Source organism: Saccopteryx bilineata, chromosome 3 (assembly GCF_036850765.1).
Source record: "Saccopteryx bilineata isolate mSacBil1 chromosome 3, mSacBil1_pri_phased_curated, whole genome shotgun sequence".
Lineage (NCBI taxonomy): Eukaryota > Metazoa > Chordata > Mammalia > Chiroptera > Emballonuridae > Saccopteryx > Saccopteryx bilineata.
Genome location: NC_089492.1, coordinates 68,991,674 through 69,009,556, shown reverse-complemented (window position 1 = coordinate 69,009,556; position 17,883 = coordinate 68,991,674). Strand labels below are relative to the sequence as shown.

The 17,883-nt window shown below is 42.4% G+C and overlaps 1 protein-coding gene across 15 annotated transcripts in view; it reads left to right on the top strand.

Moving 5' to 3' along the window:
* Positions 1–17,883, top strand: part of EYA1 (EYA transcriptional coactivator and phosphatase 1) — a 333,576-nt gene that overhangs the window by 243,600 nt on the left and 72,093 nt on the right. For all 15 annotated transcript variants that reach the window (XM_066266297.1, XM_066266301.1, XM_066266303.1 and 12 more), the window contains 2 exons: positions 13,802–13,941; positions 15,305–15,388. In XM_066266297.1, coding sequence (XP_066122394.1) covers positions 13,802–13,941; positions 15,305–15,388 — 224 coding nt within the window. The remainder of the gene's footprint in view (positions 1–13,801; positions 13,942–15,304; positions 15,389–17,883) is intronic.

Below are 17,883 nucleotides of genomic sequence, written 5' to 3'. Positions count from 1 at the left end.
CATTTAAAGCTTATGTGCCTGGACACTTTGACCAGGCCTGCAAGTGTCCATGCAGAAGGAGGCAGAGCCGCCAAGGCTGGGGCCTTGAGCTGAGGGTGGGGCCTCCCGGAGGCCAAGGGAAGTCAGAGTTGCAAAAGGAATGAGTGAGCAACTGTGTGCAGTGCTGGGGAACATCTGAGAAACACGGAAACTGAGACTTGATCATTGGATGTGACGTTGTTTGGGTCGTTGGCAGTCTTGACAAAGTGGAGTGCTGGTGTTTTGAAGAAAATGCCTGATTGAAGTGGGTTCATCAGAGAATGGGAGGAGAGGAAGTTTAGGCAGCAGATATTCACAATTCTTTTGGTTATTTTTGCTACACACTCCAAGGTAATCAAGAAATGAGAGAGGAGTTGGGGGTCTATTTTAGGCAAGAATGTACCTCTAGCCTGTATATCAGCGGTGTTCCAGAAGGAAGGGAACAGTGGCTGCTGTGGGTGACGGGCCCACGATCTCACACCCAGACGAGCGTTTGGCCTGGCAGCACAGAGAGTTGATCCTTCATAACAAGATGGGAGGCAGACTGAGCGTGAGATGTCCTGGGAGGGGGCCCCTCTGGCTCAGAGGATGCAGAAGACCATAGAGAGCATAGGCAGCCAGGTGGCTTACTTGTGGCTGGGGGAAGACTTTGTCTTAGAAAAGAGTGGCAAGCTGTTGCTTGTGACCCCTGGGACAGAATGAGTCCAGGTGGCCCTGCGCTGCCGTGAGGGCGAGCACTTTTGTCCCGCTCAGCTGCAGCGTCAGTGCGCAGCATGGCGCCTGCGCAGCACAGGTGCTTTCTCTTCCCATGTAGTCCTGAGGTAGCTCATGCTTCCAGGGCTCAGGGATTTGTTGGTGACGCTGCAGGCATGACCGGCTGCATAATCTGCGGGCCCTGGTGTGAAATGAAAATGTGAGCTCTTGTTCATGAATTTCCAGACAGCACAACGAGTTAAACCAAGTGCAGCCTGTATGGGTCATCGCCCAGGGAGCTGGCTGAGCTGTGGGTACTGGATGGCACTGACCACAGCAGTCCGCAGACCAGGGCGATGGCTGGAGGTCCCACTCCCAGGGGAGGAAGCATTACATATTGACCTTTCTTTCAGAAGATTAAGAAAGAAAGATCTAATTCAAACAGTAGCTGCTATCTTTACAGATCAACAGAAACGAGTTCTAAGAAAGTGAGTGGAAGATGCTCGGAGCCATTTAGAAACCTTTATGATTAAAAATTTGTGAGTGGCATCTCCTGAGTCAGAATTCTGCACATCACAGTGGTGAAAGGGGAAGAGTAGAAAAGAGGGGAACTCAACGGTATCTTAGGTTTCACTCCGTCTTCTGTGTCTTGTGGCATTAAGGGCCGTTAGAAAAATGATGTAGTAAAACCCTCCCCAAAGCTCCAGCAGTGACGAGTGCGTGATGGGAGAGTAGACCCAGCACAAGGAAATGAACTGTTTTGTGGCTGCTGTAAATTGATTTGTGTCAAACATTGTTTTTAAAAAACAATAAAGACATTGTTAAAGACATTTTCACCATTATTCCTCTTTATTGAGGGGGGAAAATAATTTATCTGAACGAATGGTGCATAGACATCTATTCTCCATTGTGAGCATTTGGTTTCTATGGTATTGCCTTCTGTCACGTGAGAATTCAAGTATGAGGTTTAAGCCACCACTGGAATTTCTTCACAGTTTGGAGAATAAAGGAATTTCAGTCTCCAATTCTGAGGCTCTGTGACTTAGAGGTTGAACCAGGCTGCCTCTCCCCCTCACCACCCTGCAGGGGAGGACACTCTCTCCCTCACTGCCCAAGGAGAGGAGACTCTCCCCCTCACCACCCTGCGGGGGAGGACACTTTCCCCCTCACCGCCCTATGGGGTAGGAGACTTTCCCCGTCACCGCCCTATGGGGAGGAGACTCTCCCCCTCACCACCCTGCGGGGGAGGACACTTTCCCCCTCACCGCCCTGCGGGGGAGGACACTCTCCCCCTCACCGCCCTATGGGGAGGAGACTCTCCCCCTCACCACCCTACGGGGAGGACACTCTCCCCCTCACCACCCTATGGGGTAGGAGACTTTCCCCATCACTGCCCTACGGGGAGGAGACTCTCCCCCTCACCGCCCTGCAGGGGAAGAGACTCTCCTCGTCACCACCCTATGGGGGAGAAGACTTTCCCCGTCACTGCCCTACGGGGGAGGACACTCTCCCCCTCACCGCCCTGCAGGGGAAGAGACTCTCCTCGTCACCACCCTGCGGGGGAGGAGACTTTCCCCGTCACCGCCCTACGGGGAAGGAGACTCTGTTAGAATATGGTGTCAGAGGTCTGGAGGTGGGCCTGGAAGGAACAGTTGTCAATTCTGTTGTCAGAGGCCACTCTACGTCAGGGAAAATCTAAGTGCTCAGTGGGAAGGACCTGCGTGGCTCTTTCTTTTGCCCTCTCACCTGAACTTCCTCGTGTTCCCACAGAATAAACAGCAGGACTGGCCAGTGGTGGGGCCTTTGCACTGTCCTTTGCTCAGAAGTACAGCTTAGCACATTATCTGGTGTCAGTGGTGTGCTTGCCTGCTCATGCTGCGTCCTCCAGATTTGGTCAGCTGCAAAGAGCCCAGTAGCCAGTGTCCCCAAGGCCTGGCCTGGAACAGTGCCCGTCTTACAGTTTGTCAGGCGGGTGCCTGCACCTTGCCCTTCTGGTAGAGATGAGCACACAGTTGCACCTGAGATGTGTATGCCTGATGCCGTATCCACTTGAGGAGATCTCTGCCTTGCACATCAAGTTACTGTGTTCAGAAGAAAAAATCTCACCCTTCCTTGCCTTATTGGCACGTTCAAGTAGGTGCATTTTGATATCATGATGACTCAGCTCCCTGACCTCCAGGAAAGGGCCTTCTAAAAATTACATACTAAAATCCTTTTCTACTTATTAGCAATTCCCCCCAAAAAGCACCTTTTTCTCCACTTGGTCCAGCAACACAATTTTAACATTTAGTTTTTAATAGTTTTGAAGAAGTGATATCACCCAGAGAAGCCAGGGTGATAGTCCTTACTTGAATATTATACTCACCACAGAGTAGCATGAAATATGGTTACTTTAGTGAATACACTTATACATTTCCATAAGCCAAATCTGTAAATAAAGTTAACTGAAACACAACCACGCTCCTTCATTAACATATTGTCTGTGCTGGTTTGGGGGCTACAACAGAGTTGTCAACAAAGTCTAAGATATTTACTAACTGACTACTTGCAACAACAACAACAAATTGGTAGCCACTGCATTAGAGTGCATAGACAAATATATATCTCTCTATCAAACATCCCAATGCCCTGTGCCCCAGGCCCTGCTGACTTCCACTGCTTTTGCCTCTCACTGTGCAGCTGATTGAGAGAATTTGGGTGATTGTGATTATATGTTGTTTTTAACATGTGCATTGATTAAACAACTCATCCCTGGAGCAAGATTCAGTCCCACTTATTGACTTTATTTATTTATTTATTTATTTAATTTTTATTTCTGAAGCTGGAAACGGGGAGAGACAGTCAGACAGACTCCCGCATGTGCCCGACCAGGATCCACTCAGCATGCCCACCAGGGGCGACGCTCTGCCCCTCTGGGGCATCGCTCTGCCGCGACCAGAGCCACTCCAGCGCCTGGGGCAGAGGCCAAGGAGCCATCCCCAGCGCCCGGGCCATCTTTGCTCCAACGGAGCCTCGGCTGCAGGAGGGGAAGCGAGAGACAGAGAGGAAGGAGGGGGTGTGGAGAAGCAAATGGGCGCCTTTCCCATGTGCCCTGTCCAGGAATCGAACCCAGGTCCCCCACACGCCAGGCTGACGCTCTACTGCTGAGCCAACCGGCCAGGGCCTATTGACCTTATTTTAAGAGCAGATTATTTTAGCTTTACAGAGCAGATTTTCACCATAAAATTTTTAAAATTATGAACAGAAATATACCCAGTGGGTGCACAGGATTCTTTTGGCCGGTAGCATCAAGCTTGCTGTGCTGCCTCATTGGGGTATAGCAGGAGAACCACGCCACCCTTTCCTCATTGAATCAGAATTAAGCTCTTTTCACTCTTTCCTTAATTCTTCCTCTTGATTTCCTATGCCACCTTTTAAAATGACTTTTACATGTACTTATGTTGACTGTGAGAGTCTCAAAGTTTGGGAGTGCCTGGGTGTTGATGGCTGTCTGGCATCTCCTTCATGCCCACCTGTATAATTGTCCCATGTACTTTAAATCTTGAGTCTTGAACATGATAGTTCTGCTCTCAGGGAAGTAATATACCTCGTTCTTTTTGTGAGTTTCCTGTAGCAACAAATGGAATATAATCACTGATTGCCATGTTCACTAAATTCAGATAAGCTTTATAAGGACTTTTCCAAAAGCTCTGCACTTCTTTTTGTAATCAGTATTGTCTTTGCATAGACCGGGGGTTCAGCCAGAGATAACCCCTGCCCTGACCTCAACCCAACATCACACACGTGACAAGAGCATCCTAGCTGCAAGGAGTCGGGTTACTTAATTCTGTTTCAGGGGAGGAGTCTTTCAACTCAGACCTAGAAATGAGCCCCTGGAAAGCACAGGGAAGGGAGCCGGCAGGAACCCCCGTATCCTGCTTCCTGTATACCTGCTGGCAGAGGTAGTCGCACAAGTGTAAAGTTAAAGCAGAAATCCCCTGCTACCCTTACAATAAATGTGAACGCTTATCCCTAAATCTTCAACCAGGTCTTCATGCTATGCCACAGGACTACATAAAAATCAAAAACTTCTGTGAAGGAAAGTTTAATTTAAGGAAATAGCATAATTTGAAGAACTGTCAGGCTTGAAAAAGTATCTGCAACTATGAAACAAATTAAAACCTTTATGTACAGTATTAGTAAAGTTATATAAAAGCTTGGCAGAGAATTTGGACAGTTCATGAAGTGTAATTTCCAAGCACATGTATACAACTAACTCCAATATCTTCAAATTAAAAGCACTCAATACTATTCTCCACCTTATAAAATAGCAGTGACTTCTTTAAAACAATGACAACCAATATGGGTAAGGCTGTGGTAAAACTGACACCATTTAAATTAATATGATCCTCTTGAAAACTATTTGACAATATGTATAAGAAAGTAGATAAGTGTTAAGGGAAGCATGAGAAATAAAACCAAATAAGGAGTTTGGACTAGATGCAGTAGGCAGTGAAGCCTGATAGTTTCTGAGGTTTGGAGTTGCCCAATGTATTCTGTGTAGATTAGTCTGCTGGTGCCTATTTAAAAGGGAGAGACCAAAAACTGACAGATAGGAAGACTTCTTAAAAACTGTACGTCCATAAGTGATAGAACTTCAAAGCTTAGTAATGTAGGCTGTGCCCTCAATTTTAAAACAGGAGACTGAGGACTAAAAATCATGGAGGTAAGTTCCCCAGGACTCAAGTAAGTCTTGTGAGCTTGCAAACTAGAGAAGCCAAGAACTAGATAGACTCTTCTGAGTTCTAGTTCCCTGTTTTTCTTTTTAATATTGAAGGGTTTATGGAACAATTTAGCAGTATTTACAAATGAAGAATTTTAATGATCTTGTGTAGAGTTTAATATTTTATGATTGAATATGTAAATAGGCCTGGCCAGTTAGCTCAGTGGTAGAGTGTAGGCCAGGCATGTGGAAGTCCTGGGTTCAATTCCCGGCCAGGGCACACAGGAGAAGCGCTCATCTGCTTCTCCACCCTTCCCCTTTTCCTTTCTCTTTTATCTCTCTCTTTCCCTCCTGCAGCCAAGGCTCCATTGGAGCAAAAGTTGGCCCGGGCACTGAGGATGGCTCCAGGGCCCTAAGGATGGCTCCAGGGCCGCTGCCTCAGGTGCTAGAATGGCTCCAGATGCACCAAAACATTGCCCCCTGTTGGGCATGCCGGGTGGATCCCGGTCGGGCGCACGCAGGAGTTTGTCTCTCTGCTTCCCACTTTCACTTCGGAAAAAAAAAAACAGAAAACATATATATGTATATATATTTGTGTGTGTGTGTATATATATGTATGTATGTGTGTATATATGTATATACGTATATATATGTATATATGTGTGTATGTATATGTATGTGTGTGTGTATATATAAGGTCTACCGGAAAGTTCTGTTCATGTTTGGAATAAAACAAAATACAAATTTTTCTTACCATCAATAAACTTTATAATTGCCTTTATTATTAATGATTTCTTGCCAGCGTGAGGGCAATTTGTATATCCCATTTTCGAAAAATGTTTTATCTTTTGATGCAAAAAATTGAACCAGTGCTTGTTTGATATCTTCTTCATTTTTGAATTTTTTGCCCTTCAAAAAATTTTGTAAGGACAAAAACAAGTGATAGTCGGAGGGTGCTAAGTCCGGGGAATATGGTGGATGTGACAGACATGCTTCTGTAGCATTTCTTCCTTGTTGAAATTCATAAAAATTACAGTGGCGTTAATGAACTTTATCAGTAGCCATGGGTACACTATCGCTTCACACATAAGACTAACGTGAATCAACTTAGTTAATTTGCTATGTCAGTATGTATACATTAAGTGATAAAAATAGAGAGGCACACATGCGCCAAATAAACCTATGCTTACGTGTAGAAACTTGTTGTGATAGAAACGGACAGAACTTTCCGGTAGACCTTATATATATGTAAACATTAGCCTTTACATAAGATGTAAAAGTAATTGCAGCTATTTTCCGTTTGAAAATATTCTGACTGACTAGTAGAAATCAGGTAATCTCCATAGATGGAACAGAGTAAGAGCTAAACTTGCGAAACACTCATTCCTTCAGTCACTGATTTTTTTCAACGTCTACTTTGCACTCTAATTGCAAAGTCTGTACTCACAGAATACAAAGTGATGCTGCCAGTTCTGCCCTCCAAGAACAGGAGTGATGGACATTTGCTCAAAATAATTCAATTGAACTATATATTATCCACTGTTAACATAAATAATTGCAAAATTGTATAACCCTATAAGAGAGATAAATGTAATTACAAAGAAAGAGCTAAGATTGAAATGGAGAATTCACAAAGAAGGTTCTTGATCTTGATCTTGAGAGAGTTCCAAAGGAATTTTACAAATCAGGGAAGGGAGTTGAGTTGAGACAAGTCTAAGAAAAGGGAATAGAATGTGCAAAGTCGTGAGCCAGCCTGGCCATTGCAGAGGACTGAGAACATAAGGTATGTTTCCCGAGTGCAGACAGACCATGAAGGGGAAGAGCACTTAGAGGTCAGGTTGTCAGAGAATGACTCGGTGGGACTTTTCTTTTTTTCAGGGTGCCTACCATCATAGAGTGTCAGTACCAGGCATGGTTCTAAGTACCATCACTGTGTATTACTTTTATTCTATTTCATTTATTCCTGTTTCATAGATAATAAAATGAGTCATTAAAAAGGCAAACAACTTTCACAAATCATACCACTAATAAGAGATTAAAATTTGAAAAGTGGCAGTTGAATCAATAGTTCTGTGTCCTAAAACCTAGACTCTTTCTTGTTGCATACTAGGAGTTTGGAGCTTTGAAGGGTGTTCAAGCTCTCAGTCATGGTGGCACAGATGATTATTGAAAGACTCTGAGTGAGCCTTGGCCAGTTAGCTCAGTGGTAAAAGTGTTGGCCCAGCATGTGGATGTCCTGGGTTCGATTTCTGGTCAGGGCACACAGGAGAATCGCCTGCTTCTCCACCCCTCCCCCTCTTCTCTCTCTCTTTCTCTCTCAAATTAGAAAATGTTGGCACCATTAATCAGGCTTGTTAAGAGAGAAGGAGGATTTAGTTTGGGACTTTAGTTGTGCTGTTCATGGAATATTCACGTAGAGAGGTGTAGCAAACAGTGCAATATTCAGGCCGAGAAATCAGGAGGTAAAACTTTAAGATCATCTCCTGGAGGTTATCGCTGAATCTGTCTTACAAACACTACTGACCACTGATAGCTTATAGTGAGATAAGAGGACCATAGAAGGAACTCGAGTGCACTACTATTCAAAATGGGGTCCCTCCACTGGCTGCCTGTCCACTAATGTTTCTTATTCATCCATGATAACTCAAGGGGTTTGCTTCAGAATATAATTCACTGCATCACTATGCACACTGTTTACTTTAGCTGACTTTTTTCTCTTAATCTTAGCAAGACTTTCAATGAAGGAAGCATTGTATTAATGTTCTGAAGCAAACTCCTTATTTTGTCCCAGATCAACACTTTGAGTATTACTAATATAGAGATGAGTACTATTTAAGCTTTGGGCTGAGGAAGAGCTCTCCAAAAATTCTGAGAAGTAATAGTGTGGGTGGCAGGATGAGAAGAAGAATAGAATATGGCCCTGGCCGGTTGGCTCAGCGGTAGAGCGTCGGCCTGGCGTGCGGAGGACCCGGGTTCAATTCCCGGCCAGGGCACACAGGAGAGGCGCCCATTTGCTTCTCCACCCCTCTGCCGCACTTTCCCTCTCTGTCTCTCTCTTTCCCTCCCGCAGCCAGGGCTCCATTGGAGCAGGGATGGCCCGGGCGCTGGGGATGGCTCTGTGGCCTCTGCCCCGGGCGCTAGAGTGGCTCTGGTCGCAACATGGCGACGCCCAGGATGGGCAGAGCGTCGCCCCTGGTGGGCGTGCCGGGTGGATCCCGGTCGGGCGCATGCGGGAGTCTGTCTGACTGTCTCTCCCTGTTTCCAGCTTCAGAAAAATGAAAAAAAAAAAAAAAAGAATAGAATATGTACACCAGGGGTCCCCAAACTATGCCCCCCTGAGGCCATTTATCTGCCCCCGCTGTTCTTCTGGAAGGGGCACCTCTTTCATTGGTGGTCAGTGAGAGGAGCATAGTTCCCATTGAAATACTGGTCTGTTTGTTGATTTAAATTTACTTGTTCTTTATTTTAAATATTGTATTTGTTCCCGTTTTGTTTTTTTACTTTAAAATAAGATATGTACAGTGTGCATAGGGATTTGTTCATAGTTTTTTTTATAGTACGGCCCTCCAACAGTCTGAGGGACAGTGAACTGGCCCCCTGTGTAAAAAGTTTGGGGACCCCTGATGTATACCATTTAAAGGAGTGAATGGTCAGCACAGCCACAGAGAGGTCAAACACGATTGAGGACTGAAAAATAATGACTGGGTCTGGCCATTACAGAGTCATCAGTCACATTACAGAGTCATCAGCCACCCTTTTTAATCTTATATCTTTTGCTGTCTCATTATCCCACCAAACTACCTCCCAAATAATTCTCAAACCTATCATTTTTCCAGATATACCAAAGACCTCTTTGACTCTGAATCTAAAATACTCTTGGATTCAATCTTCATTTTACCTTAGCTCTTGCTGATCTGAAGTTCCTGATCACTCTTCTTCCATACTCTCCCTTCTGCAGTACACTGACCTTGGTTTTCCTTCTCACTCCATACCCCTCTGTCTCTGCCCATCTCTCTACACACACTGCATGTTTTCAATTACACCCATTTCTTAAGTTATATCTGGGTCAGTTTCCAAACCACATTTCTTTCCTGAGCTTCTAAACAGTCTAACAGCCTACCGGACATGAATGCCAGACTCTACAAGTTTAGTATGTCCCAAAGCTGAACCTGAATTTTCACCTACATTTTTTCCTGTAGTCCTTTCTTTTTCTTAAATCTCTTGCCTAGCGTCACACTCTGCCCAGTTGCCAAACTGTTGACCTGAGCAACATTGCCTGACTTTCTCTGCTTCCTCATCCAACTGATTTCACCTCCTAATGATACTTCAAAACATTAACTCTCCCTGTCCCCGCCACCTGTATCTGGGCCACCAGTATCCCTGATCTGAATTACTAAATTATCTTCTGGCTGGGCTCCCTGTTGCAGTCCTTACTTGTCTGTAGTACCCTGGCCACACTGGAGCTAGAGCCTTCTATCTAAATGGAAATTTAATCACATTACTCTCTTACTGTTTTCTTTGTGTATCCCCCACACCACCACCACCACACATACACCTTGGCCTCATCTTTGTACTCTTCTGTAGATTCAGGTCAGATTTATTTATTTGTTTGCTTATTTCTTCAATGTCTCTTTCTTCCCTCCCTCATCAAATTGACTTTTTTTTCAGTTTGTCAATGTCTCTCTCCCCTCCCCCTCCTTCTCTTTCTTCTCCTTCTTCCTCCTCCTTTTCCCTTTCCCCCTCCTCCTCCCTTTCCCCCTCCTCCTCCCTTTCCCCCTCCTCCTCCCTCTTCTTTTCCCCCTCCCTCTCCTCCTTCTTTTCCCCCTCCCTCTCCTTCTTCTTTTCCCCCTCCCTCTCCTTCTTCTTTTCCCCCTCCCTCTCCTTCTTCTTTTCCCCCTCCCTCTCCTTCTTCTTTTCCCCCTCCCTCTCCTTCTTCTTTTCCCCCTCCCTCTCCTTCTTCTTTTCCCCCTCCCTCTCCCTCTTCTTTTCCCCCTCCCTCTCCCTCTTCTTTTCCCCCTCCCTCTCCCTCTTCTTTTCCCCCTCCCTCTCCTTCTTCTTTTCCCCCTCCCTCTCCTTCTTCTTTTCCCCCTCCTCTCACCCCACCTTCCCATATGCTCATGTGTCTGCCTAGAGCACATTTCTATTTCCTTGTTATGGATGAGTTTTCCCTCTGTCGTCAGGAAGCTTCCACAGCCCTGTAAGTCTGAGTTATGTGGACTTCTTTGTGGTCTCCTAGTATTCTGCCTTTCCCACATTATAACCCTTTCCATATTGTTGCATAATTTCTCATTTTAGTCATGAATCAATGCCTTCCTCTGAATTTTAGTCTCCAAGAAGGTAGGAACTGGATCTGTTTGGTACATCATTGTGCTTCAAGCTCCTGCCTCGCTCAGTGCCTAGAACAGTGTGAACATTCCATCAATGTCTGTGACATGAAATGAATGCTCTTCTGAGTCCTTTCATACCCACTGTCTCAGCAGGGGAGAGGTGAACAATTTGGAGAGGATTTTAATGAAATGTGAGATGTCAGTGGATTAGAAGATTAAATTATTTGTTGATTTGTTTTGCACTAGTAGGAGGAAGGAGAAGTTAGAGGCAGGAAAGCTGGGTAGGAGGGTAGATGCATTTGATCCTACCTCATAGAACAAAGAGGAAGAGATTGTTTAAAACTAGCGTGCACCATTTAAACTTCATCTTCCTTCTAAGAAGTTGAGACCTGTAAACTGTGTGCATCTGTGTTAATATTTAAAGGTGTCAGATTGTCCATCTCTTAGGGCTTTTTTTTCACCTGGAAAAACTTTAGATGATTTAAAAATCTATCTGTATACTTTGCTCATTGAATTTATTATGTGCGCATTTGGGTGGTGGAGGGATTACAGAAATGAGTTATCAGTTTAATTATAGATAATGAAACTATTTTATTCTAAAAAATTGAGATGGAATATATTCTTAAAGATTTAATTAGGGTTTAAAACAGGTACGGAAGTAAACACAAAGAAATAGGCAACAACAGGAGGAAATCTAGCTTGGAAAACCTGGGTAAGATAAACTTTGAGGTCACTGAACTTTTAGCACTAAGCTATCTGGAAGTCAAGAAAAGGGCATAATGTAATAAGATGGATTGCTTGATATTTTTTAGCTTCTTTTCAAAATGAACGTCCAAAAATTGGAGAGCTCACAATTCAAGATAGACTTTGCAGTCAGGTACTTAAAGTGCAGGTCAAATTTGATGCCAGCCATGCCAGTTGCAAATGTAAATGCCCTGTTTTGAAACTATTCAAGAGATTGGCGCATGTTCTGTCTCCAATGGTGGCTATCCAGGCTCTGCATGGAGATGTAGATTGTAGAGTATTTAAAGAAAAGGAAGATCGAGACTTTTTCTTCAAAGCACAACCTCAAATCCACTGAACTCCGTAAAAATGTATTCATTTGGTTCCTCTTAGTTCTCTATAAAATATGGAAGAGAGATGCATGGTTTGGAATAACTTGAGGAGAGGATTCGTGAATCATCTGCCTCTAAAAGAGAAATGGTCTAATGTAGATTTCAAGAATGCTTACCTTTGACCAGCCAGCACTGTGTCTTCTCAGTTCTGCAAGATAAGTTAGCTCCAAGATGCTTCCCAAATCGCTATTGAGGGGCGTTGTTTGGGACTTTGTGCCCCTAATTAACTAATAGGCTTGTAAGTCATTCCAGTGGTTTCTGGGTATGAGGATCACATGACGATGTGTATGACAGTTTGTGATCTCGCTTGCCATGGCAAGGGACATGCAAGGCCTCATCTAAAAGTGACAGGAATCTATTAGGTTTTCAGGTTTTAACAGGAGCTCAAGGGCTATTTCATGTGATATAGAAATGGAATTTACTCTGTCAGAGTCTATTTCTGTCTACCCTGACTCCTTAAATGGGGACTCCTTAAAAGGCTTAAATGGGGAGGTAATATTGGGACCACGTGGTTTGATTCTTGGATGGCCTGTTGGTAGAGTACAGTCTGACAATACAGTAATAAAAGCCCTCACCTCTTCCACATAGTTTCCTATTGGTGAAATGTCACATCAACAATGTGTCAGTGAGAATAATCATTCCTCATACCCGATTGAGAGAGTCCAACCCATATCTACTAGAGAAATCTGGCAAAGTTTGGGGGAGCATGCCAGCACACGGGCATGTCTGGAACCTGGGGAGATAGAAATCATCTGATGTGTGAGCTGGATGACTAAGGAGTGCGAGTAAATGCTTTGTTGTTCATTCTGGAAACAGGAGCAGTCTCCTCTGCAGTTCCACAGCTGCTGCCCAGCCAGTCCTCTGACCTAGGTGGGCGTTGTTCTTTGTTTTGTGGTTTCTATATGATTATTTCCATGGTTTTTCTGAGTTACCCAGATGACTGATTTTAACGTGCTTCCTGGCTTGGCATGTTTGGTTCAAAGAGATGGAGATGCAGAAAAAACCTGTGATGAATGTTGAGTAGAGCGTGGGCATTCCCCACATATCTGCTTATCTTGCTGCTCCTTGTTCTCTCATAAAATGAGGGAGAAAATGGAGGTTTTTTTAATTAAAAAGAAACAACAGCAGCAACAGCCTCGCCTAGTGATCGCTTCCCCTGCCCCAGAACTGACTTTTCATTTGTTTCCATGGACCAGAGCTTTCTGGAGGTGTGAGGGCAGCTGCTAAGGGCTAATGTGTGAACCTCTCCATGTGGCCAGGTTCTGCCCCTGGGAGGAAAGAAACAAGTGCCGAGGTTAGGGTGGGGAGAGCACAGTCTAATCCAGTGGTAGTCAACCTGGTCCCTACTCCCCACTAGTGGGCGTTCCAGCTTTCATGGTGGGCGGTAGCGGAGCAACCAAAGTATAAGTAAAAAGATAGATTTAACTATGGTAAGTTGTTTTATAAAGATTTATTCTGCCAAACTTAGCAAAAATTCGACATAAAGTACTTGGTAAATAATTATTATTATATGCTTTAACTTGCTGTAACTCTGCTTTATAAATTTTATAAAGTAAAGTTACTCCCCTACTTTATAAATCACCATTACTGTGGAACCAGTGGGCGGTCAGAAAATTTTCCAACTAACAGAGATACAAAAGTGGGTGGTAGATATAAAAAGGTTGACCTGGTTTAATCATTGATATCACAAAATCTTTAGGCAGCTTAGTATGACCTGTTGTCTTCGATTACATTCTAGTTATTTCTGATCATGTATTTTTTTCAAAACAAGTCTTGTCATCAAATATCTCATAAGTGATTTGCCAATGAAAGCAAAAGGTAATGTAGCATTTGACCAGAATGAAGTGTGTTCTATTCTCCAAACTTGCCTGTGAATTAAAACAGGTTTAATTGTGGCCCCATGGTGCTAGAACCAAGAGATGACCATGCTTCCCTTATTTCTACAGAGTACAGTACAATCCACAGCCCATCCACACCCATTAAGGATTCAGACTCTGACCGATTACGCCGAGGTTCAGATGGGAAGTCACGTGGACGAGGCCGAAGAAACAACAATCCTTCACCTCCCCCGGATTCTGACCTTGAGGTATGCCGTTGCTGGCAGCCGAGCACATAACAGGGCATCTTGGTGGCTAAGTCGTGGTTCTGTAAATTTGCGTTGTCAACAGCAGTGACCAAGGTGTCCAAATGCTTTTGCTGCTGCTTGCCTTTCCATAGTAACTATAAATAAAGCATTATTTTCTCTCTTCCAAATTAATGATAGCTAAAGCAATTATTCTCATTTTCTCTCATTTCAACTAAGTAATGAAAGACACACTTATGTATGTTAAAACAGGAAAACCTGGGATGTTCGATGTTCTAAACTGAAAGGGGTCATCATCTTATGAGACCTGTTTCGGTAGAATTCAAAAGGAGGAGGGATCAGATAAAACCTTAAAGAATGGTGGGTTTCATAGCCTTGAATCCACAGCAATTAAGTTTCTATTTTTGTTTTTGTTTTATTTTTGCCAAAGTGAAATATAATGGTGGGAACATGATTATTTTGGTGAAAAAGATGAGAATGTTCAGAAGACCCTCTAAGACTGTGTATTGGCGTGAGTGGGAATGGCAGCCTTCTGTGGTTTCTCAAAGAAAATGACCTTTGCGGAATGAGTTCTTCAAATCCAATTCCAAATTCCCCTAGAGTGTGTCAAAGCTGTTGTGATGTATCTGCTTAAGTTATTAACTACCAGTATTCATGAGAAAACCAAGCAGGAACAATATATAACCCATCTACTGATAACAGCCCAATAGGTAACATTAGGTGAATGGATGATGGAAAGTTTTAGTTTTTGTATACAACATTTAAAATATTTGGCTCCATAAAAATAAAACGTAAGCCCTGGCCGGATAACTCGGTTGGTTAGAGCATCGGCCTGATACACCAAAGTTGCAGGTTTGATCCCTAATTAGGGCACATACAGGAACAGATCAATGTCTGTCTCTCAAATCAATAAATATTTTTAATTAAATAAATAAGACATAAGATTAGCTATTTTAGCACTTCTTAATGAACAGAGAGCAGAGGTGAGGAAAGGATGAATTGGGTGCTGGTTTAAATTGAGTGTCTCTGTCTCAGCAGTTATAAACAGACTGGTTTTCACTCATTTGTAATTTCTTCAGAACTGAGACTGGGAAGCTCTTCCGGAAGTAGAAAAGACATGTATTGTTATTTTTCTCCTACATTTATATTGATGTTGCTGATATAATTATCTCCTTGTATCTCATCTGAGCTTATGGCTGAAGGAAAGCGGGGAGATAGACTTTGAATAGTTATATTTTTAAAAACTAGTAAATTTAGATTTTTCAATTTCCTTTATTTCAAGACTACCTAGTTATGTTGAAGTTAACTGAATACCAAGATGTCTCAAGCAAGGGAAAGATGCACTGATTTGGTTCTTCCTTTGCAGAGGGTGTTCATCTGGGACTTGGATGAGACAATCATTGTTTTCCATTCCTTGCTTACTGGATCCTATGCCAACAGATATGGGAGGGTGAGTACCAGAGGCTTTTTCTTTCTTTCTTTTTTTTTTTACTGTAGAATAACAAGGCCTCACATTGAATATTTTATCCAAATGAGAATGTGGTTAAACTTTAAATAATAAAATTAAAATTTGAAAAGGAAAATAACTTGGTGTATTCACATAGATATATATGTAAGGCAAAAAGATGCAAATGAACAAAAGAAGCTTTTTTATGGCCTTAAAAATGAGATGCAATTTAATTCATTCTTATTTCAGATCCCAATGAATAAAGGTGATTGAATGCTATTCTAGGATGAAATATTAAAATGTATAGATGACATAGGAAGATCTTTGGGTTGTATTTTTTTATTTGCCATGTCCTTTTATCATTTTGATTCACAACATACTCAGTGGAGTAAATATTCACTTGCTATTGTCTTCAGTGATTAGCAGTGTTAGTATTTTATTTTCAAAGCACCTATGTAAATGTCTTTATACTCCTCTGCCATGGTGCTTAATTTAAGTGAATGGTATGAAAATTGGGCCTCTGAAAGACAATATAACCAATACATTTATGTTTAAGTTGTTATAATACTTATCTTGGTCTCATAGGTAAAAAAAAATAATGTTAAAAACCACCTTACGTGAATAGACCTTCAGTTTCAACGTTCTACATTTTGGTTTTCCAAAACCTTCGAAAAATATTGATATATTGTTTGATGGATTCATAAACCTTTCCCACAAAAAAATTATACTATTTGAAGTGGCTATAGGAGACCACTGAAATGATTCTGTGAATATGATATTTTTCATTTTTTAATCTTTAAAGAAATAATGTTACAGGTCTTAGACTCTTGAAGCTATTGGTTTGGAGTCTTAGAAACACAATTCTTACGTCTGGGACTCCAAGCGTTTATCACAGTTTAAAGTTGATGCCCTTAAAATGAGCGTTCTGTCATTCCAGATCCTATCCAGGCACCTGTTTTAGTCAATAGAGCTGAGTGCCTGCAGTGTAGGTGGAGTCTGGAAGTGAGTGCCTGCGGTGTAGGCGGAGTCTGGAAGTGAGTGCCTGCGGTGTAGGCGGAGTCTGGAAGTGAGTGCCTGCAATGTAGGCGGAGTCTGGAAGTGAGTGCCTGCGGTGTAGGCGGAGTCTGGAAGTGAGTGCCTGCGGTGTAGGCGGAGTCTGGAAGTGAAAGTAGGGCTTCCCAGTGCAGCTTTCCTTCTTGTCACTCTGAAGGTGCCTCATCAAAAAATAAAAATAAAGAATAGTCTGGGAAAATGCATACATATAAGAAGAGTAAGAATATTCCACCATTTGAATTTCTGTCTAGAAATAAGGTATCAATAAAATACAATATGTTCCAGCTTATGTTTAACAAATTTATGAGAAAAGACAATTAATAAAATTTCAGATTATAATGATAAAACCATAGAATCAGTCATTCTAGGAAAGTCTCCAGTGGTCGACCAGCACAGTAAGGATTCAGTAAATATTAACTCTATTGCCTTCTGCATTATTTTTTATATCAATCCTATACTTTTATCACTGGGCATGGTGCTATTCCTATTTTTACAAAGATGACTTAAAAAACTAATTAAAGACTAATGCCTAAAACATCAACATGTAGCTAGTAAGAAGAATCTGGAAGGTCTTAACTAAACCATTATAATGTCTCTACGACTAACGTCTGTGGAAGAAAGCTGGCCCTTGGAGCTCATACAGAAGCATTGGAAAGAGTGTGCACTTAGTAAAACAACACTTGAAAAGCATCCAGAAAGTCTCAGGTTTTCAAAAGCTTTCTCACTAAGGCTGAATTGATGCAGAGAGTCTTGTCTTGATCAGTTCTTTGTAGCCATTGAAAGGGGCCAGCTTAGAGCAAGGTGCTGAACATTCCATGACCTATTGACCTCCAATCAATCCTTGACCATAAATTATTGGTCTACCCATGGGGTTAACACCTAACCTAGAAACTTCTGGCTCCTTAGAATGTTTCATTCAAATTCTCAACAGTATCTAAATGAAATATTACAAATACCATGAGTTTTATTTTTAAAAGTATTAACCATTAGTATTTTGAGGCGTTATCAGGTAGTATTTTTTGTGTTTGTTTACTTTCCTCATACTAAGGCAGATGATAAAAAGTTTTATCTCATATAATTCCCAAAAGTCAAAATTGAATATTCTTTAAAGCAATGGTTTTCAACCTTTTTACACGTGGGGGCTGGTGAAAATAGAATTATTTCGGCTACCACTAAGGTAGAAATCACCCAGAGCATAGGCAAATTAGACTAAGAGCATAGGGTCTATCATCTTCATACATCAGGGTGGTTCACTCTTCCATGAACCAGCATTAAATTTCTAGTGGACTTGTCTGAAGACCAGCGATGGAAAATACTGCTTTAAAGTATGGATGATTTGAGATATTTAAATGGAAGCTTACTTATTTATAAGTTGACAGGGGTTGGGGAGAAAGCAAATCTAGAAAACCAAGTTAGGGACGATCTTCCTCAGCAAGACTTTGAGG